This window comes from Andrena cerasifolii, chromosome 6 (assembly GCF_050908995.1).
Source record: "Andrena cerasifolii isolate SP2316 chromosome 6, iyAndCera1_principal, whole genome shotgun sequence".
NCBI classification, from domain to species: Eukaryota; Metazoa; Arthropoda; class Insecta; order Hymenoptera; family Andrenidae; genus Andrena; species Andrena cerasifolii.
The window spans coordinates 242,074-264,182 of record NC_135123.1 but is presented as its reverse complement, the minus strand read 5'-3'; the positions used below and the strand labels follow the sequence as shown (position 1 = coordinate 264,182).

General features: G+C 37.8%; 1 protein-coding gene and 1 long non-coding RNA gene across 41 annotated transcripts in view; both read left to right on the top strand.

The window, feature by feature from the left end:
• The window catches only part of Mhc (myosin heavy chain), a 57,917-nt gene that overhangs the window by 23,213 nt on the left and 12,595 nt on the right, over window positions 1–22,109 (top strand). For 12 of the 40 annotated variants that reach the window (XR_013085627.1, XM_076815704.1, XM_076815703.1 and 9 more), the window contains exons 11-16: window positions 1,280–1,450; window positions 4,170–4,349; window positions 6,931–7,349; window positions 9,698–9,818; window positions 12,627–12,890; window positions 17,918–18,127. Coding sequence is in view for 39 of the 40 variants with exons in the window: in XM_076815704.1 (XP_076671819.1) it covers window positions 1,280–1,450; window positions 4,170–4,349; window positions 6,931–7,349; window positions 9,698–9,818; window positions 12,627–12,890; window positions 17,918–18,127 (1,365 nt within the window). In the remaining variant the exon portion in view is untranslated. Of the gene's footprint in view, window positions 1–1,279; window positions 1,451–2,493; window positions 2,665–4,169; window positions 4,350–6,930; window positions 7,350–8,814; window positions 8,933–9,697; window positions 9,819–10,881; window positions 11,000–12,626; window positions 12,891–17,917; window positions 18,128–22,109 lie in introns of all 40 variants that reach the window. The other 28 variants (XM_076815724.1, XM_076815722.1, XM_076815719.1 and 25 more) reach the window with 6 other exon arrangements.
• LOC143370513 (uncharacterized) lies at window positions 18,140–20,452 on the top strand. Its single transcript, XR_013085649.1, has 2 exons — window positions 18,140–18,428; window positions 19,284–20,452. It is a non-coding gene; the product is annotated as an uncharacterized LOC143370513 (long non-coding RNA).

Sequence of the window (22,109 nt, the reverse complement as noted above, 5' to 3'; positions counted from 1 at the left end):
ATATCACATTTCAAATTGAGAATCCTACTGTTTTCTATTCTATTCTCATGTTATACAGTTTTAACTGTCTTTGATTGGGAATATATTTTCAATTTTAACGCAGGGGACACACCATGGAATATTTCCATTTTTTAGAATTTTTTGTCACCCATTTGTATACCATCACAATAATCGGACAACCGAACACATTTACATTATTGTCAATGAAATTCCGACATTCTTTCCATGCACAGTGTTTAAAATTTTGTTTAATTTTACGAATTCTACAGATGACTTCTCGTGGATACTTTTGATACTTTCTTAAATAGGTTTTATTGTTTAAAAACCTATTACAATTCGTCTTAAGTTGTGTATGCAATGAATATGGAATTAAACAATTACAAGTGTTCAAAGACCATTTGAATTCCCTATGACAGTATACCTACACTTTACCTACGAACATAATTAGTCGAAGTTTTTTAGTATAGAACCGTTTTATGTCAACCGCGACAGCATAATGGATTCTTTCAAAATCCGTTGGAGATTTAAGAGAGATTTTGTTAGTTGTTACAGAAGACAGTACAAATGTATTTGGGCAACTGGCTATTGTAACAGGGGAATAGTAAAGCAGGAGTTAACTCGAGTTAACGAATCTTTTAATTTTTCAACTGTTGAATTACATACTTTTGGATTGTTCTCAATCTAGTGGCGGCCTTTAAGATGCTTTGAATTGATTTCAAACATATTAGTTGAATCTTGAAATTCTTAGAAATCTTGATGGATTTTCAAAGTTTTAACGGAACTTCAGTTTCTAATTTGATGTAAGGCAGGTTGACAATGAAGAAAGTAATAGTATGTTTACATTTGTCAGATTATAATTGGCCACGCATTCAATGGTAAAACACAAGACTCATTGCGACTGCCGATGTTTTAAAAATTTATGAGATTTGATTAATGTGCGAAGTCATTGAAAACTGAAGACGGGATTAATTCATAAAGAAGGGACTGAATTCAAGGCACCGACGAAGCTGCTTAAAACGATGTGCGAAATTACTATATTCTTTGTATAGAAACACTTCGACTAATTACGGTAGATCCATTATAGCTACAAAGAAACAAGACAACAAAACATGTCACCGAAATCGAGCGGCAGATCTCATTGTCAGCGTACTGATCGTTCTTTTCTTCCCTTATTTTTGTTCTCTGTTCTCTCTGTCTCCTTGTGTCTCTCTTCGTCCTATGTCATTCGGCATGCTGTGTCACTACCTTGCGTACGCGTGTTCTGCTATGAACACAACAGTACAACGGCTTTGAACAGCTCTGCATCAACTTCACCAACGAGAAACTACAGCAATTCTTCAACCATCATATGTTCGTACTCGAACAAGAGGAGTACAAGAAAGAAGGCATCGATTGGGCATTCATTGACTTCGGCATGGATCTCCTCGCGTGTATCGAACTGATCGAGAAGGTATACTCATAATTTTCTCAGAGACACAAAAGCACATAAAGGCAATGAAAATTCGAGGAAGTGACGTCAGCCTGACCTATGGATGCGTCTGCCGATGTTTGCTGAAAGCTTTCGACTGAAAAGGGGATCAGAACCTTCTCGACTGGTCGCCAGTGTTGTGGTGGTAGATCATTGGTCCATTTGCGTATGCTTGTCGATGACTGGATGCTTATTCCACACTTATCGTAGGAGCCCCCACTGTTATTTATTGTTGTTGTTGTTACTGCCCCTACGAGCAAAGGTACTTGATACGCGTACCTTATTACTGTTTGTCTTTCTTCACCTTGCCTTATCATTTATCTTTCATTTCACCCTACCCACCCTTGGAACGGTACTGATGTCGTGCCCATTATTGTACTTTCCCCCGAATTGAACCCTTAAAATCGCTTATAGCGGTAAACAACATTCGGTGCGGTTCACGACTGTTCCTTGAACATCAGGGAATACGAACTTATTTCATTTATGAACTTACTTTCCTGGCTAGGTGGAATTAGTCTGGAACATTAACTTGTTACTCAAAAATTTATACTCGAGCCGAGCTCGAACAGCTTTTACTTGTCAAAATCTCTAAAAAAAAAAGTTGTATCGTTAGTGCTCTAAATTATACATCAATGTTGATCTTTAAAGATTACTATTTAGCCAAAGTTTTTTGAAATATTTCTATTACGTTAATTCGATAAGTTTCTCCATTTTTCTATAATTACTAATTACTACCCATTAATTATTTCAAATTTGTGAATGTCTTCTGCCTATTTTACCTCCATTGAACTGCTTTGAATTTAAATCGCAAATAATGTGGAAAGCAGCCAATTGCTCTTACTAGAGATGCAGATCGATAAAAGAAGAAATTCCCGAGGACACGTAATACAAAACTTCTGTGTCCCTCTTAAATGCTACCCCCGTGTGTCCCTCGCACCCCATTTCTTATGTAAGCGGCATTAATGACAGCTGTCTTTCGCCTCTGTTTTCTGTTCCGTTGCTTTTCCCCCATTGGTCACGAGCAGTACAACAGCTTTGAACAACTCTGCATCAACTTCACCAACGAAAAGCTTCAACAGTTCTTCAACCATCACATGTTCATCCTCGAACAAGAGGAATACAAACGTGAAGGAATCGAGTGGACATTCATTGACTTTGGCATGGATCTCCAGCAGACAATTGATCTGCTCGAGAAGGTACTGTTAAGCCGCAGCATGAACTACCAGGAATGAGAAGGTCGGCTGAAATTGGATAAAATCGCTGCGAAAGAGATGGCCCGCCGCCAAGACAATAACGGATGACATTTCGCAATTAAAGAAACAATCTTCAGCTTGCGAATGTTACTAGCTGATTACTATTTACCTCTCCATTTAAACTAATCCTCTTTAAGGTTCACCCCTTCTGCATCGTGATACCATTGTGTACTTTTCCTTGCAAAATCATACCTCGCCCTTTAAACCTTATATTTTGACGAGTGTTAAGGTGTATCTGAAATAAGGTCGAAAGGATTGATTGGTCAATTTTTGTGTCTCCTGTATTGTTTGAAATTTATCGAAATTGTTAAGCTACTTCGACCTTAGTTGGGATAACATTCCCTTCTCTAGACAAAATCAAAAGCATTTTGCATCTCCCATTCCTCCTTTATTTACGGCTCCTTTCCATTATTTCGAGCTTTTGCGCTAATGAGAAATTGCAATAGTGCTGTCAGCTACCACGACTTCGTTTGTGAGGCATATCACATGGAAAATATTCACTGGACTTTCGTCAAATTTCGGTATGGACTTGCAGACAACGATCGACTTCATGGAGAAGGTAAAGGCTCGGATATGGTCGAGGAATCGATCAAGAAGAGCACACCGGAGCAATAACCGGACATTTCACGCTTGCATGCACGCTTCTTTCTTTTGTGCAACACCTGCATATATGTTTGTTTGTGGCTGTGTGTTGTTTTCAGTGAGCACAAATAATCGACGGCAAGGAATTCTTGATTGATCGACCGAGCAAGTGAAATTTTGGTTTTATAGTTTTAATTTTGGTTTTGACGTTCTTTCAACGCAGAAATGTTGAAACTGAAATGAACGAATGAAACAGCCAGTTGACATGTTTGGAGACCATCTTTCAAAGAATTGCCATCCTATTTTAAGATCTTCGAGCTGGACAGAGCATTCCACACATTTATTTTTCAAGTGAATGTTTGTAGCGCTCTTCTAAATCGAAGATTAAATTAACTAAAAAAGTTATATGTAACGGAGAGTTACCTCCATTATTATACAGTTAAAAAAGTCATGCTAAATTGATAAGAGTAGCGTTGCTTCTATCAATCTAATCACTCGATTAATTTATCTTAAAGTTACGCTTTGTTACAGATTACAAATACGTATAACCAATTGTAAGTTTTATTCGCTGTCGAGATAGTAATAGAAAAAAAAAACAGAAGTAACGTAACAAATTAGGAAATATAATAGTTTTGTAAATGTGTGCTGCTAATTGTGACGTTGGGGATGTCTCTCTGTTCTCTCAAAGTTACACGCGATAGATTATCGAATTTAATTAGCACATATTAATGGTTAATACTCTTTTTGTACATATTCGAATATTAATTTGCAATACAATATTTCGTATTGGCAAAAGAAACGCTACTTTTAGAAAAATTTTCATCGTCGGTGCTAGAACTAATGCAATCTTTTGTTTATCAATACAGCCTATGGGTATTCTGTCCATTCTTGAAGAAGAATCTATGTTCCCGAAAGCCACGGACAAGACCTTCGAGGAGAAGTTGAACAACAATCACCTTGGCAAGAGTCCTAACTTCTTGAAACCGAAACCACCGAAGCCAGGCCAGCAAGCAGCCCACTTTGCCATTGGCCATTATGCCGGAAACGTAAGTTTTTCCTTTATCTCCAAGTTTCGATTACTTTCAATGCTGTACGCTCACTTTAGAGTAACGCCTCTAAATGACGTGTAAACGAATAATTGCTGCACGTAATCGTTTAGCCATGAAAGACATCGACCAATAATACATAATATGTATATGTATTCAAATCTTAGGTTATACTTATTTGACTCGAATTATTCTTAGCGAGATTTTATAAGCCATTCTTCATAGCATATAGGCCAGAGCATTTCAGACGTGTACCTACAAACTTAACTAATGTGACGTATGAAGCGAGGTAAAACAATATCAATAAAGATGTATTTGCAAAGCAATTGTTACTAAGATATTCAGTTTTTAGTGAAAACAAATTTTATTGTCCACATTAGAATAGACGTGGAAGAAGTCAACATAAGTTAACACAGTTATTAATACAGTGAACTCTCAAAATATTCAATATTCTACCATATTTTTAATTCTGAAAATTGCTAACTGACGATCTAAAAAACTGAATATCTCAAAACTGATCGATCTTCAGACAAATGTTTGCCAGGATGTTTCTGGTTTCTTTTCATGAGCTGTATTAATCAGTTACGTTTGTATATACAATTCGGAAAAGCTTTCATAAACTTGTAAAAAGTTGTCTTCATTCTAAAATTGTGATGGTTGTTTCGAAAGCAACATAAGACATTGAGATACTTTGTCTTATAGACACACAGAATCTTCTTTTTTAAAAGAATTATGAACTCAAGACGGATTCAGAATAATACAGGATGTTCGACTGTAGGTGGCAGAAAACTTAAAGGGTGATTTTAGACACCAAATGAGACGAAAGTTTGTAATAACGATATTGCGGTTAAGCCTTCGTTTGTTAGTTATAAGCATTTAAAGATGTGCCTAAAAACAAACAACCTGCGTGCACCGACAAGTTAGGCGAGGGGTCGAGTAATAGTAGTTACATCCACTGTCGACACGGGGTCACTCACCGTAGAGAAGCTGCGACGAAATTTATGATACTCTACATCAGGGTTGACTAACTGGTGGCTAGCGAGCCACCGGGGGCACTCCCGCCTTGCTCCATACCTCCCAGGACGATCGCAGTCAAAAAGAGAAGGAAAGGAGGAGGAATCGACTGCGATCAGCCTCGGCAGCAAGGTGGAGGTGCCCCCGGTGGCGAGCCACCAGTTAGTCAACCCTGTTCTACATGACCTCTCGATTCTGCAACACTTAATTCAAAATTAAAGAGTATCGTTGAATTACAGCGGACCTGGCTACTCACTAAAATCCATCGATTCCATTATATCCACTGTAGTCCATTGTGTTAGCGACAAACACACACGCACACAGAAATAACACAAAACACAGAATCACACCACCTTAAAGGAATAAAAGAACATCAGATCTCCTGCACTAAAACGTGTAAATGATAGAAAAGAACACAAATGTACCCGCACTGAACACGCACAAAATAACAGATTTACACGTACTCAGACAATTAAAACTAACTCTTAATGAATCTCTACTTCGTGATGTGTCGATGCTCGTTGAAATAAATTAATATCGGCGGAGCTAGGTTGAATATAAATCACCAAAATGAAAACAGTTGAATGAGTTTATTTGCAAACATTCAGATGCCCCGCGAATTTACGTCGCAAACATACTGGGAGATTATATATTAGGAATTATTAGTTTCAATTGCCTGAGTGCGTGTGAACCTGTTTTTATTTTCGTGGCGAATTTTAGTGCTAAATTGGTAAATTTATCGCATCGTGGTAAATTTAATGTACTTTTTTTAATTCTTTTACTTGTGTCAGTGCAGTAAACATGTGTTCTTTTTAATTTTTTTTTACACGTTTTAGTGCAGGTGATCTGATATTTCTTTATTTTTGGAGGGTGGTGTGATTCCGTGTTTTGTGTGATTTCTGCGCGGATGTGTCTCGGCAACACAATGGGCTACATTGGATATAATGGAAGCAATGGATTTTAGCATGTAGGCAGGTCTGGAGTAATTAAATAATAGCCTTTAATTTTGGATCAATTATCGCAGAATCGTGTGGCCATGTAGAGTGTCATAAATTTCGTCGCAGCTTCTCTAAAATGTGTGACCGCATGCGCCAGTGGCTTTGATTACCACTACTCGACCCCTCGGGTGACTTGTCTCGCGTGCACTGCTGCACGCGGGTTGCCTGCTTTTAGGCATATCTCTAAACGCTTGTAACTAACAAACGAATCCTCAACCACAATATCGATATTCCAGACTTTCGTCTTATTTCTGCCAGCTGTAGTCGAACTGTGCTTGATTCAAAATTCAGCCGAACACTTTTGAATAATGAGTTTTCAGGCTTTCAAGCGCCACGTTAGAGTGAACAAAGTCCGCTTCCAGGCGGATATATGCAGCTAGTTGCAATGCGGAAATCTAGATCAGTTGCAATTCAGGCCTCAAAGACTTTAATTAATAATAAGAATAAAACTGGGTTCTTACTGCGTAGGTGTTATATACAGTTTTAAGATTCATACATCGAAATATAAACATGTACCCTAACTTAAGGACCACAGAGACAAGAACGTGAAGCAAATGCTCGATTAACAGGTACCATACAACATCACGGGTTGGCTGGAGAAGAATAAGGATCCGCTGAACGACACGGTAGTCGATCAGTTCAAGAAATCTTCGAATAAACTGCTGGTCGAGATCTTTGCTGACCATCCTGGACAGTCGGGTGATGCTGGTGGCGGCGGTGGCGGCAAAGGTGGACGCGGAAAGAAGGGTGGTGGTTTCTCCACGGTGTCATCGTCCTACAAGGAGCAGTTGAACAACTTGATGACCACTCTAAAAGCTACCCAGCCCCACTTCGTCCGTTGTATTATCCCCAACGAAATGAAGCAGCCTGGTGTCATTGATTCTCACCTGGTCATGCACCAACTGACTTGTAACGGTGTACTTGAAGGGATTCGTATTTGCCGTAAAGGCTTCCCTAACCGAATGGTGTATCCTGACTTCAAGCTACGGTAAGAATTCACAATCGATTCGTACTTTTTCCAAAAACATTTTATTTCAAACGAGATGCCTTATCAAAGAAATATTTATGGCAGTGCACTATGATGGGATGAACATATTTTTGATCATATCGAACAATTATTAGACCAGATAAAAGTTCTTCTAAATCTTGAAAAATCTTGAACTACTTAATTGACTTGGTGGCATTGATATACCTTATAATTTTTTTAAATCATGAATGTAATAATGCAAAATTTAGATGCAAATTGTATTATAGAGGTTTCTTTAGAGTAAACGTCGAATTCTTTAGGGCATTGTTCTTAAAATTACTTATAAACATTTTATGCTGATTTTAATATTACTTAATTAGTACATTACAACAAAAAGATCTAGCTACACCTTCTCTTGTAAGGTTCTGATGATTGTTTTAACATTAGTTAGGGTTTCGTTCTTTTTACTTTCTTTGATGGTAGTAAATAATATAACTCATTTAGAACGAACATATATAGACAATTTCATCAGTTGATAATTACAAGATTTGTGCCCCTCGAAACATTCAAAACTCAGAATAACTATAACACACTGGATTTTATAATATGTGTAGAATGATTTAAGATTTTCAAGATTTGCAAAAGACTTTATTTAATTAAACAATGTTATACTTTACAAAACTGAAAGATTAATTCCAATGACAATCTGTGAAAGCCGGTTATAGTCTATAGTTATACAGGGTGTTTATAAAAATGTGGGATTTTTTTCTAAATTGATATACGCATATGTCTAATAATGCTTAGTTTTGTAGTTATAAGCATTATTATGAACTGTATAACATGGGTCCGGAATGCCTATTAAGTAGCATTTAACGAAGCTCAGCTGTGTTTCCGCGGATCGATATGTTGATTATCATTTCGCCTTTATTTTTTAAATGCGGGGCGGAAAGGATATGAATGAAAATATATTTAGTATATTAGGCCAACTAACGAACGCACCTGTCAGGCGGTTGCCCTTTAATAGGCAGTCTGGGTTGGTGTTTTACGGAATATAAAAATGTTTTGAACTGCAAAACTAAGCATTATCGGACATATCCATATATCAACTCTTTTTATTATTTTGATGCATTCTTAGCACATATTTAGAAACACCCTGTGCATTATTTTATAAATTACAAAAAATATGTTCATCTATCGCTATGTTCATATTATTTATACTACATTTAATTTATTATCTGGTAAATTTATTTTTCTTTTTATTCATTTCAATTTATTGTTCTGTTTAATTTTGATTTTGAAAATTTATTTTATATCTCCTTCCTAGAATTCTTTAATTTCGTCCCTCGTTCCAAACGATATTTTATTTACATTGCAAACTTCTAAGTAGAAGTCGAGCGATAAACAAAGAAAAGTAGGTTGAGGGTTAGGAAAGGAAGGATACATACGACACTTTATAAAATGACCCTTTCATATTGTGATCGTACAGTTACATGATCTTAGCTCCGGCCGCGATGGCGGCCGAAGCGGAGCCGAAAAAGGCCGCTGCAAGATGTTTCGAGGAAATCGGTCTTGATCCGGACAGCTACAGGATTGGTCACACAAAGGCTAGTTACATACCCCCGAAAGAACTTCATTTTGAAATTTTTCATGTATTTTGTCCCTCGTCTGCTGTCCCCCGTAGAATGAATATTCTCATCTTTTCTGACAAAGAGAGAAATCTTTCTAATACTCTCTCACAAGCAATTGGGATACCGCCCTGAAATCTTTTTGGAGCTTTGATAATTCTATACGTTTTTAGTTTCTATCTTGCCTCCTATTGAAATATTTGCACTCATATTCTTTCGCATTTCACCTTTATTTTCATACACCTGAATTATCGAACGTTCGTTGAGTGCTTTCAGGAATATCTATCTCCCTTTAAATAGTTACGTGGAAATGTTAGTGCCCCGTTTTGTATTTCTCTTCGTCGTCCTACCCCTATCCTCGAATATAAAATATTGTATGCACGTGCACCTTGGAATTCCGAAATCTTGTTCATTAGTAAGTACACCCTCTGAAGTGGCCCTTATATATAAAAACCCATGAATTGGTAATAGACGCATAGACGTATAGATACATGCACGCAGTAGACCTTGTGTGACCCTTTGAACGTACAGAAGGTGCGAGGAGAGGATAGAATTATCCGTGGAGAGACGCAGTAACTGATGCAGAGTGGATATCCTTGTTTCGTTTATTGATTCGGATTCGAGTACAATACGCAGGAATTACCCCCCACCCCCACCCCCCCCCCCGGGAAAACCGTTGTGGTGACCCTGTATACTAATAGCGTTCGATCACCTGTTTTTGCTCCGTCACCCCTCACCCTTTAGGTACAAGATTCTGGCGCCCGCGGCAGTTGATAAGGTGGCTTCCGACCCGAAGAAAGCCGCAGAGGCGGTTTTGGAAGCAACCGGCCTCGATCCCGATCAGTATCGTCTTGGACACACCAAGGCACGTTTCCTCTCGCGATTTTGGCCCCTCCCCCCTTGTTGCACACGAGGGCCACATCGATTATGTTCACAGAAAGCTTTATGCGAATTTTATCGATTATTGAATTCTGACTCTTACATTTAGCGCACAGTTAAAGGAAAACTGATAGAATTATATGTTTTAAGGTACTATTGCTAGAATAATTAACTTTATTTGTGTCACGGACCCCTTTGGCAGTATGGGAACGTACCCGATGGCCCGATGGAAAGAAGACGGTTGAAATGTCACAGGGGCAAGAGGGGTTCTTCGCTCGCATTGGTACCCGCCGCCCGAGTCCCGTTTGCTAACTTTGTATTCGTCGACGTTGTCGCGCCGGCCAATGGGGATATACTATTCCGACCTGATATTCGGACCCTAGAGTTTCTCGACTGACTTCTTTCCATCGGGGCACAGTACATACTGCTAATACTACTATGGTCTTTTGTCTACATTCATAAATGAAGAAAATGCGAAATTTCAATTACAGATAATAATAAAAGTAAATACATAGTTTCCGTTAATCTTAGGAGATTAAGGATCCGTTGAAAATCTTTTCTACTGATTTCAGTACCTTAAAAAGTCCAGATGTAATATCTTCCGTGAACTTTAGTTTTGACTGGAACACCTTGTACACGTATATCAATGATACTTGAAACACAACAGAGTCGTAATTTCGATAATCGGTATTGCTTCGCATTTAACTGTTTTACAGGTGTAAACATGCCTAACTAAAGAGGACGTTAATACTCTCTGGGACTGAGTTATTATCTAATTCACGGCCGCCTGATTTTCATTAAACACCGTAGACTTCTAAAACAGAATATTTTACGTCTATTCAGTCAACTTAACTCATGTCGCTAGACAGAAGTAAATGATATTCTGGTTTCGAAAAATTCTGTTTTAGAGCTTCTGAAAAATCTAATTTACCAGAGATCGAACACCAGAAGGATCTCGAAAACCCCCCATCCCATTCTTACAAGTATCTAACCTTGCGTGATAATTTTTCTCTGTTGTGCTATCCCATCCATAAAACCAACCACCGCAGATACAAAATTCTGTGTGCCAATGCCATCAAAGAACCCTGCGAACCACAAAAGGCGACCCAGCTGATCCTGGACGGGATCAATTTAGAGCCCGATCAATACCGTATGGGTCTCACCAAGGTATCAGACACCTTTGGTCTATCTTTCGGAACGTTTTAACGCACTACTGTATTCTATTTATTCCTCACCTTTAACCGTTTATATATCTACGAAATATTTAAAGATTTCCCTGGCATCTGCTTGCTGTTCGTGACACAGACTTTTACCTTACCGATCGTGTAATATGGCTGCAATACAAGAAGTTTACTTTCGTGTGGAACAGAAAACTTTTAATCTAATTTATAATAAAGCATTCAAATGTACCTAGTGTCGAAAGAATGACGACTTTCTACCATCAGAAATATTTTGCAACCACTGAGCTTGGGGTTCTGCCACTCTCGTCCGCGTTGTCAGGGATACCGCGCGACGCTAACCGCGAAGACGCTAGCCCGTCATGGCAGCCTTCTTAGCGTCGCGCGGTCTCCTTGACAACAGAAGGCACGCTGTGACAGCGCTGATATATTCATTCATGTAAAGATGACTCTAAAGTTAAGTTAAACTAATAAACTTATTCTGAATTTGATAATTATTTCATAAAAAATTCGTAAACTACTGTTTCACCCTTTCTAATGCGAGGGCGGAAAAAATTATACGGAAGAAAAAACTTGTTGTAAAAATGCTATCTTGCAATTGATCGTAACAACGGTACAGGACAAAATACTAATTTAGTTTGTATAAAGTGCAATAGCAAAAGAAAGGAGGTAATTTTCTGTGTAAATAGTTGTCGGTCTCCACCTTGTGAATAACTCGAAAATTTTATCACATATGCAAACGTAGCCTATAGATTACTCACAAGTTATTCTAATTTAGTCGCCAAAAAGAGTTTTATACTTCGTCAGTTCTTATCTTATTCTTTGGATAGTCGAAAAGTTCGTATTTTCTTTTATCTGACTCTGAATTAATTCCTGAGGCAATTATTTAAAGAAAACGAGCATCAAGAACAGCTGATACAATATACCGTATTAAATTATTATCCACGTCGTTATTACTTGAAAATAAAGTTCTTTTCCATTTGTACTTTGTATAAATTGAAGGCTACATGTATCTTGTTATGTTCTTTAAAGCAAAGTGTTAAAGTGTGAGCTCCAAGAGCAATAACGGAAATCTTTAATGTCCATCCAGGATGACACATTAACAGCCAGCACTCTTTCATAACGCTCTTTCTATCTCTTGCTGCATACAAGGTAACTTTTATTTGGCTTCTTAATGTTTCACGGTAATTAGTTGTACTTCTCTCTTTTGCTTACTGTCTGTCGCAAAACTGGCGAAACAACGTAAAACAAGAGTTTCGTCTGTGTAAACCTGGCATGGCAATTCTGTATCAATAGAACGCTCTTACTTTGATTATTTTTTACTCTTATTCTAGAATCGTTTAGAATTCCCTGGACTACACGGTTGTTATTGGACGGCGCCTCATTAAGAAAAGTGACCGAAATTTATAAGCTCAAAATAATGATATTATGTTCTTGAAATTTTAACCGTCTGCAGAGGAAAATGTAATAGGAAATCCTGAATCAGTGCATTTCTTCACTCTGTACCTCGCGAACAAATTCCAAACGAAAAATAATCAAAGTATCGAAGGGGGAATTGTCAAAAATAAAGATGCTGATTGAAGCTTTCCTTTCTCCTACCAACTTGAAAAAAATAGGTGTTCTTCCGTGCCGGAGTTCTGGGTCAAATGGAAGAATTCCGTGACGAACGTTTGGGCAAGATCGTATCCTGGATGCAGGCCTACATCAGAGGTTACCTGGCCCGAACGGACTTCAAGAAACTCCAGGAACAACGTTTGGCTTTGGTAGTTGTCCAGAGGAACTTGAGGAAATACCTGAAACTCCGTACTTGGCCATGGTGGAAGCTCTGGCAGAAAGTCAAGCCTCTCCTCAACGTCACTCGTATCGAGGACGAGCTTGCTGTAAGTGTTTTAACAAAATCTTTCTTATACTTCATACTGCTCATACACATCCACGAAAAGAGTCTTGTTTGAGAATTTTTTTGATAATCTCACGAAACAATTATAGAGGCGTAGAATGTGCACATAATGCATTACTACAGTCGTTTCGGGTCACTGTGAATCATATTAATTTGGCGATCAATAAAATTGAATACATTCAGGAGAACCGCAGTAAAAATGAAAATACGGAAATGTTAGTTTCGTGTACGAGATCCAGATTTCATAAATTTTATGTCGTAAAATATTTCGTTTATCGTTAAACTGCGCTTCAACCTTTATGCCTTATAACTTCAGATTCTTCAAACAGATTACACGGTAATTTGATAATCTCTCGCTTTATCTATTAAAAAGTGAATTAACATAGAATTTTCATTAGACATCTAATTTGTATTGTTCTTAATAGTCATCTTTCGAATAAATCCTCGATTCAATTTTACCCGGATTCGTTTTTTAAGTATGTACGTATCTGAGCAGAAGGCACTGTGTAATTTTCATAAAACTTTGCTGCTCAATCATTCTGCGAAGGTTGCTCTGAAATAAATTGCAGCGGAGTGAAAAATGTTTCAACAGATCAGCAACCTTCAAACTTCTAGTTTACAAGAATGCGATTCGTGGTAAGTGTTCTCGACCAACAGCAAATATGTAATTCGATCGCCAGCGAAACCTCGGTCGTTGTGCTTAAATGACATTCAAAGTCTTATAATTCCCCGGCAAAGATGCATTTGTTTCCCCGTTTCGTGAAAGCAGTATTATGCCGCGATTTTTTTTTTGTTCGGCAGCCCTTGGTAAAACGATACTCGACTGCTGTCTGAGTGTAAACCATCGTTCCAAGAACCTTCGGACAATGTCGCAAACACCGGTTAGTAAAATACACTACGAACGGGGAATCATCGATTTCGCGATAATTTACGAGAGCCGTAACCCTGTATTTCACACGTAGAATTTGTTTCTTCGGTTCGCGAAGACACGATCTCCAGACGCATTAGCTTTGGACGGCCACGTTTATTTCCCTAGCCCCGCCATTTTCTCCTTTTGCCTTCTTTCCGAATGATCGCCAGGCAGGATGTTCACTGATATCCAACAGGGTTGAGAAACATTTGAAATAGCTTTCATAGAAGAGGCATGCAAAAAAAGTCCAGTTAAAGGAATATATTTCGCGAACGGCATCCGGTGCCTAGTTACAATTAGATTTAACTTAAAATTAACCTTTGCCGCGCGTTTAGTTAGAAAGTTTTTCTAATACAGGTTTCTACTCGTTTATTATTTTATGTGTTCTGTTTACTATTTCCTATTCTTTGAAAATGAAAAATAAAAATTAATCGGCGAAAAAGATTCATTTATAGTAGAACCATAACAGACAGTAGTCATTCTTATTTTAACCATTACCTCATTTTTTTTGGCAACAATTAAAGATGGTAGTGATGGCATCATTCAATGTTAGATAAAGCTCTATGCTTATCATTGTAGTATCTCCGACACGTGTAATGCATAGTTTCGAGTGAAACTTATTCGAAGCAGTGCACTGAAATTGCAGTGATTAAAATTGTCCCTGGAAAATCTCAGCTTAAACATTTTCGGATGTTTGCCATTACTAAAATGTGCTCTCGAAGTTGGATAAAAAATTTCTGGAACATGTAGAATACATAAGTAGCACAAACGCAGTTCTATTTGCAGTTCTGGGGTGAGAAATTTAAAGGAAACTCGTGATTATAGAAATTTATTAACGGTCATCTTGCGTGTAATTTCGGGTGTGACCGACCCACAATAATTAATTTATACCGTCGATGTCACATGCTTAAAATATTTTGGCCCATTGAATTCCGAAAATTCCAATTATACTAGAATCAAAGCTAGTCGATCGCAGTTTCACCAATCCTCCATAAATAAACCTGCAAGATTATTTTACGCGTGCCTTTTCACGAAAAGGCCTGAACTTTCGACTCTCATATTTTCTTCTTTTTTTAATCGCTTTGCAACCTCTGCGAATTAAACAAGGCAGGAACCTTATTTATTCCGTCGCGATATAATTGCAAACGCGTTGAAAAAAAAAACATATATCAAGCCCCTAATCTCGTCACGTAACATCGTGTTACGCATTGACGATTATTCATTGTGTCTAATTCAATCTTAGAGATGAGAAGATCACCCTTTTGGTATATTTAGTACGACTTTATTTTAGAAAACTATTTTCGAAGCCGTTGTGCTGGAAATGTCGGGTCGCGTTGAGTTTGAACATTCCTTTCTTCATTATTCGAAATAAATTTCTTTGACTGATTCTGAGACTGATTCTAAAATGCTGTCGGGAAATTTGCAGATATATTCTGGGACTTACATGCGTCAGCAAATTTGATAGTTTTCAGGCATAGCCACGTTCAGTTTTGGCACTAACACTTTATTAGTAATATCGTCGGACTAAGTAGTATTGCATATGTATACCTAATTGACAGTATTAAAAGCGGTTTGTACATGTTGTTCGAAATGACCACCAGTAATTTTAACGCACTCGCCTACCTGTAGCAAACAATATACATCTGCAGTGCTCACTAGAAATATAATAGAAACGATGTAGATTCAAATAAGGTGGTCGTATAAGCGAATCCCTAGACCTTACCCGTCTGCCATTGATGATACTTACGATTAATAGAAACGCTTTCATAGTAAATTAGGAATGATGTTTTTTAAGGAAAGTTTTCCAAAATACTTATAAGTCAAGACTTTGAAGTTATTGCTTTTACTAATGCAAAATAGAAAGTCAGGTTGGGGATGAAATATTCTTATGATCCCTTCAAGTTTATAAGTGTATGTATCTGAGAAACACACGATCAGTTCTGAACTATAATATGCTACGTAGATGTCGCAGAATGCATGATGCAAATAGAAAATGAGTGACGTCCCATAATGAAAAATGTGCTGAAAATGTAGAATAGTATTTTTTTTTTCATGTAAGCTTTCATTTCGATAAATGTGTGTTCCAAAATATATAACTAATTTTATTAATTTGATTTTATATTATGGATAATAAAGGTCAATTTATTACAGATACGGGTGCATTGGTTAATATAGATTTGGCTTATTGATCATTTCAAGTTTCCACTTGTATTTTTGTTCGTGGGGGAAATATTTTTGATTGCAAATTCTTTCTCTTATAAATTGTATAGGTACGGATACGATAGACATTCGTAGTGAATGGTATTAAATTTTTTTTTTAATTCAATTTTATTCGGAACGAAAGCTGGTAGGATTTCTTTTTATTCTTCTTTCTCGATACATATATATATATATATATATATATATATATATATATATATATATATATATATATATATATGTTTAGGTAGAATCACCTTATCCTATATCAGTTAGTCTATATCACACATTTTGGTATATCCTGTTTATACTTCTGTTTGGAATCACTTAAACGGCTTCGCGTGTGAGATCGTTCGTACTAAATTTTTTATTGTTTTCTGTTAAAAAATATGTAACTTGCCGAACAAGTTATAATGATTCCATTCATTAGCATTTTAGTAAAAAAAATAGTAGGGAGAACAAGTGGTACTCAATACGCATATCATTGAGAAGTATGGACAAATTAGTATTCTGAAGAGTCTAGTTGCAACAAAATCATAGTTGTAATCACGAATGAGTACCTAATAGATACGTTTACTAATTCGTGGCAACAGGAATCGACAAACTAAAAATATCCGATTATTCAATTTCTTCGTTTTATATTTTCTATTTGAACATTCTATTTGTAGGCAATGTTATTAAATATCAAACATAATGTGCTCCCATAGAACCTACATGAACGTGTAAAGCGAAAACACATATAAGTGCGCAAAGTAACCCCATCTTAACATATAAGGCTTTCCAATACAGTTTCACAAGAATTTATTTGCCGAGAATATATCCGTCATTAGTGCTGCATATTTCAGATTTACATGATCGTTACATTCGTCTTAAGCCCTTGAAAAATGAACAAGCAACTAGACGATGAGAATAAAATCAGAATGCTGAAATAGTTGGAATAATTATGAAGCCTGCAGTCCTTCGACATCAGCTTGGAAACAGTGTGCAACAGTGACGGTCTTAATTAAACTAGGCTCTAAGCTCGGTTAGGGGGTTAATCGTGCGATTATCTGAATTCTCTAGCGAGGGCCAACGAAAATACAGTAAAGTAGTTCGAATCACGTCCAATCGAAAATAGTATCGTTCGCTATAAATGATATTACATGAGTCTGTCCGCGCCGACGCAGTAAAATGATCCCACCGCACCGGCCATCGTTCCCAACTACGGGAGAAAGCCGATTCCACAGGAATAACGAGGCCGATCGGCGTTACACTCTCTGGAGCGTAAAAGGAGACTAAAGTTTCGTCCATCGTAACCTCCTGGAACCACTTCTAATTTAGTCGACCCCCTCCCCACCCCCTACCAACCCGATCCCTTCTACTTGTACCCGAGAACAGTTCCCTCCCCCATCATTGAAATCGGTTATAAATATTTTTCTACGATGAGTATTTTGCTGGAGTGGGGATGGATGGCTGATTTTACACGGTGGACGGCCAAGAGGGATTTTGGGTAGAAAAGTTGAGCCTTTGGTAAATGGGAGATCAGTTGGACCCGCGACCTCGCGCCGACCCCTTCGAAAACACTTTTTTTTACCGAACCGCGTCCTTATTCTTTTCTTTTTTATACGACACCGGATAAAAGAGTCTCTGTGTATTTTCTTTTATTATCGGTATTGTACACGAGATACGAGATTACCACCGCAATTGTTCGGATAAACGAAGAATCTCTTCGTGGAGAGGCGCTCCATATATTCTTCGGCTGATCGTCCGATACGACTGCCGACGATTTTAACGCTCGCCGAGTGGTCAGTCCGGGAATCTGTGAATTCGATTCGGGGAAGATGGGTGACACGTTGGTCGAGGACATGAAGCCGGTGACGAACGGGCAGAAATTCAACGGTGATGTGGAATCGCAATTGCAGGCGCTCGAGGAGAAAGCGAGAGTGGCACAGGAGAACTTCGAAAGGGAGGAAAAGCTGCGCAAGGAACTCGAGGAACAGAATACGAAACTTCTCGCGGAAAGGAATGCCATGCAACGGCAGCTGGATGGGGACAAAGGCTCCCTCTCCGAATACATGGAGAAGTCCCTGAAACTGGCAGCCCAGAAGGCTGATCTCGAATCACAACTTCAGGTGAGTGTTAATTATTAACATCTTTTCAAGTAGAATACTGTAAAATTTCAAAATATTATTCTGTATGCGACTTCAGATTGTCGATAAATGTTATACCGAAATCCAGGAAGTTACTTGTCTAGAAAAGGAAAAATTTTCAGAAAAAAGTAATATCAGTATTAGTATAGTTCGCGATGTCTGCTATTGAGTCTTTGAGTTAGGAAAATGGTCTACTATTAAGCGGACAGTTTTGTTCGATGGAGAAGAACATCCACTTAGTCAGTGGTTTCTCCAAGTTACTAAACACAATTTGCGCAGCAAGGTAAGCTACAAGTCAATTCAAACTCGCAAATGCTTTTTCAATTTAGTAAAAGGGATCATGAAAATAAAGAACTTTCAGAAAAACGTGGTAAGGGAATTAAAATGGTCGAATGTCTATGCTTTAGGTTTTTAAATAAAGGGGCAGGTGTACTAACGAGGAGAGGATTAGAACTGAAAAGGTACTTTTTTACATGAGTCATGTATCAAATTGTAGGGCCCGACAAGCCGTTCAAGACCCCCCCCCTCCCCCTTTGGTTGCACGTGGTTATTTGTTTTAGAAACATTTGCATTTAAAAAATCGGTTTCATAGTCGACGCTCGAAATTAATATTTTCCACGTAATATGGTGGCAGTGCGCGTAGAGTGTTGACTTCTAAATCCGAAGATCGCTAGATCGATTCCCATTAAGTGTAATAGGGATAAATGTTAATTCCGAGTGTCTGTGATAGTAGTCGATTTCTTAAACGCAAATATCTCGGAAACAAATGACCAGTTGCATCCAAAAGGAGGGTGTTCCTTGAACGCCTAGTCTAGCCCGACAATTTGTGATGTACGACTCATTACAAAAACGCGTTTTTAGTTTATGGCCCTCTCTTCGGAAGTAGACAGCTTCGATCAAGGAAAAAACAATTCAGTTTGTTAGTAGTTTTTTTTTTCGAGTTAGAAAAAAGATTTGTGTACTGTGTGTTTTGCGATAAGGGGCAAACCATCAGCTTTCTTGAGCAAAGTTCATAGATTAGAAAGTATGTAGTTCAATTGGCACGGTTCGTCGATAACGAAACCCATGTCGCGATGAAGAATGCGCGTCCTCCAAGAATCGAATCGTGATTCAGACAACCGATAATTATACCTCACAGACGAATGACTCGGTGTTGAAACAAAAAGGAATGGGGTTACTAATGTCTCCTCAACGATCCAAAATTCAACTGAGGCTATTCATGTGTCATAAGTTGCGATTATGAGAAGGGACTGGCCTTCCGAATTTATCGTACTCAAGCGGAACCATAACGCTTTAAATATCAGCGAAAAGAATAACAGAACGAAAAATGCTCCAGAATTTATTTATAATACGGAATCATAAATAAAAATTTGGTTCGATCAAGCGGTAGAACTTGCTCTTCGTACAGGGGCGGATCCAGAATGCTGCCCCGATATTTGCCGAGCTGTTCATGATTTGCATGCTTAGCGGACGTGCTCGCTAGTGCATAGAAGTTTTTAGACCATTTCTAGAATATCCCCTGAAAATGTCTAGAAACAATGCTACTACAAATCCTTCAAAGAAATGCACATAATAAGTGCAAACTCGCGGTCGAGTTCAGGATCGGAACCCTGTCCCCTCTTGAAACAAATGTATGTCGATCAGATCCACAGTCCTTTTTTTTTGTTTATAAAGCAGATTATTTAATCAGAGGTACTATAATTATTCTCATTTTTTATAATGTATAAATAATTCAGGTGAATTTAATTATTTGGGCTGTAGTATCATATAGAGATATTAAAATATAAATTACCAGCAAATTTTGAATCTTTTAAAAGAAGGTTAAAAAATGTACTTACGTCCTTTTGTGCATTCCGCCTTCTCCGAGAAAGGATGTTAGAATACACACTAAATAAGTCAGAATATATACTTTTCTATCATGTATTTAATAAATAACTCGTAGAAATTCAAGCACGTTAAAATCAAAGGGTACATATTGGATGCAAATCCGAGTAAATAAATGCTCGGTAACGGTAACAATTTGCATCTTATTACGATTCCACAGCATAATATCCTTTTTAATCCATTGCTTCTTAAATTAGGTCACATACAGAAATGTTGAAATGTTTTCTTTGAAAATCGTACGTTATAAATTAGTCATGAAGAAAATATCACTCTGCACATGATTAAATATAATTTTTATAATACGCACACGATTCTGCAATAAAGTTCAAGTTACAAAATTTTAAATTGCGAAAATGTCGCATCGGATGATTAATGAAGAACGAAAATATAAGATTCAAGGAGGAGTAAACTTTTGAAACACGAGCTTCCCACGAAAATTCTTCTGGAAAAGCTTGTGAAATCTGAGCCGCGCCGGTGTGGGGGTCATAATTTAAACGAATCTGGCTCGGATTACCGAAAACGATGCACCTGACAGGAGTTTTGCAAGAAATACGGGCAGAAAGTAGCGGAGGCGTGCCATTAGTCAGACACAGTTGACTCCGCTACTCATCGCGCGCTATTTTTCTTCCGCGACGAATCATCCGGCTTCATCTCCACACATATTTGGCCGTTTCTACGTTTGTTCTAAAATTATGTCGGACTTTTTCATTCACGTCCACTATTAGTCCTCTGCTTTTTCCAGTTTATTCGGACGGTTCGCGTAGTATTTCTTTATAGATACGTAACAAGTTCATCGTTCACGTCAGTCATCTTAATTTTACTTTCCATTAGTTTGCAAATTCATGCGAATTATTATAAAATATTTCCGTGCATTTCCAAATATTCTAAAATAAAACATTTCTAACATCAATGGAGTAATTATTTAACGAATAGAAATAAAATTCATAGAAAATGTACAAAAGTTAATAAAGCAAAGAATATCGACATTCCGAGAAGAGTATCGCCAACGTAAGCCTTTCATTTTTTTGTCTCTTGCTGCGTTGCTTTTTTATTAGTTTTCTTTTTTATTATTTGTGAAAATTCCTGTGGTCTCCGAAAAAGAACTGATCCATGAGAGATGGAATTCTATTCCTTGAATAATATCAGTGACGTAATACGGGAAAAAGCTGAAGAGTTCTGTGGGGAGTCAGATTCGTTCCAGCATTCCAGGCTATTTTTAACAAGTGGCTTTCGAACTATCGCCAGCTCGTATTTTCTGTCGTCATCAGTCGTCCTGTGGCGAGCTCCTTTCTAGATTGAATTTAGACTAACCTCGTATGTATTTGGGTACCTTCTCGAGCTAACAAGAAGTGATTTAGGTCACACTGAAGTCGCCAAAAATGAGAGAAAAAGGGAATCAAGTAGCTACCGATCTGAAAACGTAGGGGTGAATTGTTTCATTTTATTCTTCAAAACGACAAATTTTCAATGCCTCATACGTTACGGGAGTTATAATAATTCTTTAGCAAGAGAGTAAAAAGTATTATAATTATGAGTGTACCTCGAAACGAGCGTCTTGATTTTGCTGTTAGTTAACCTTCGAAGGATGTACAGGTGATGTATAATTTTGTTTATACGCATCCTAGAATAAGCTTTCATATTAGGTTTCGATGGTGTCACCTTTGGAAACTCTTGTTTTTTCAAAGAGTAATATTAATAAGTAATGATTAATGTAATTGGTTTTACTGAATTGCTCCAAATGAACCGTGCATTCTTCAAGTGTTAAACTCCTATTAAAGCGTCCTATTAAAAGCTGGGATCTCGATCTTACCGCGATCCAACCGGGCCTAGCCAAGATAGTCGCGACTACGATGAGCAAGTGCAAAATTAAGCGGTACCATGTACGGGCAGGACGGAAGGAAGGAAGCAGGGAAATGGAAAAAAGTGTTTAAATCCGGTTAACGTACCTTGCCGTGGAGAGGGAACGTTGAATAGTTCACCACCCCTACCTTCATCGTAGCCAGATTTAGCCGCCGTCGATCCCAGATTCCAGGTTATTAAAAGTGGGCGTGGTCACGCGCTGGAACAGCCGAGAAAACGA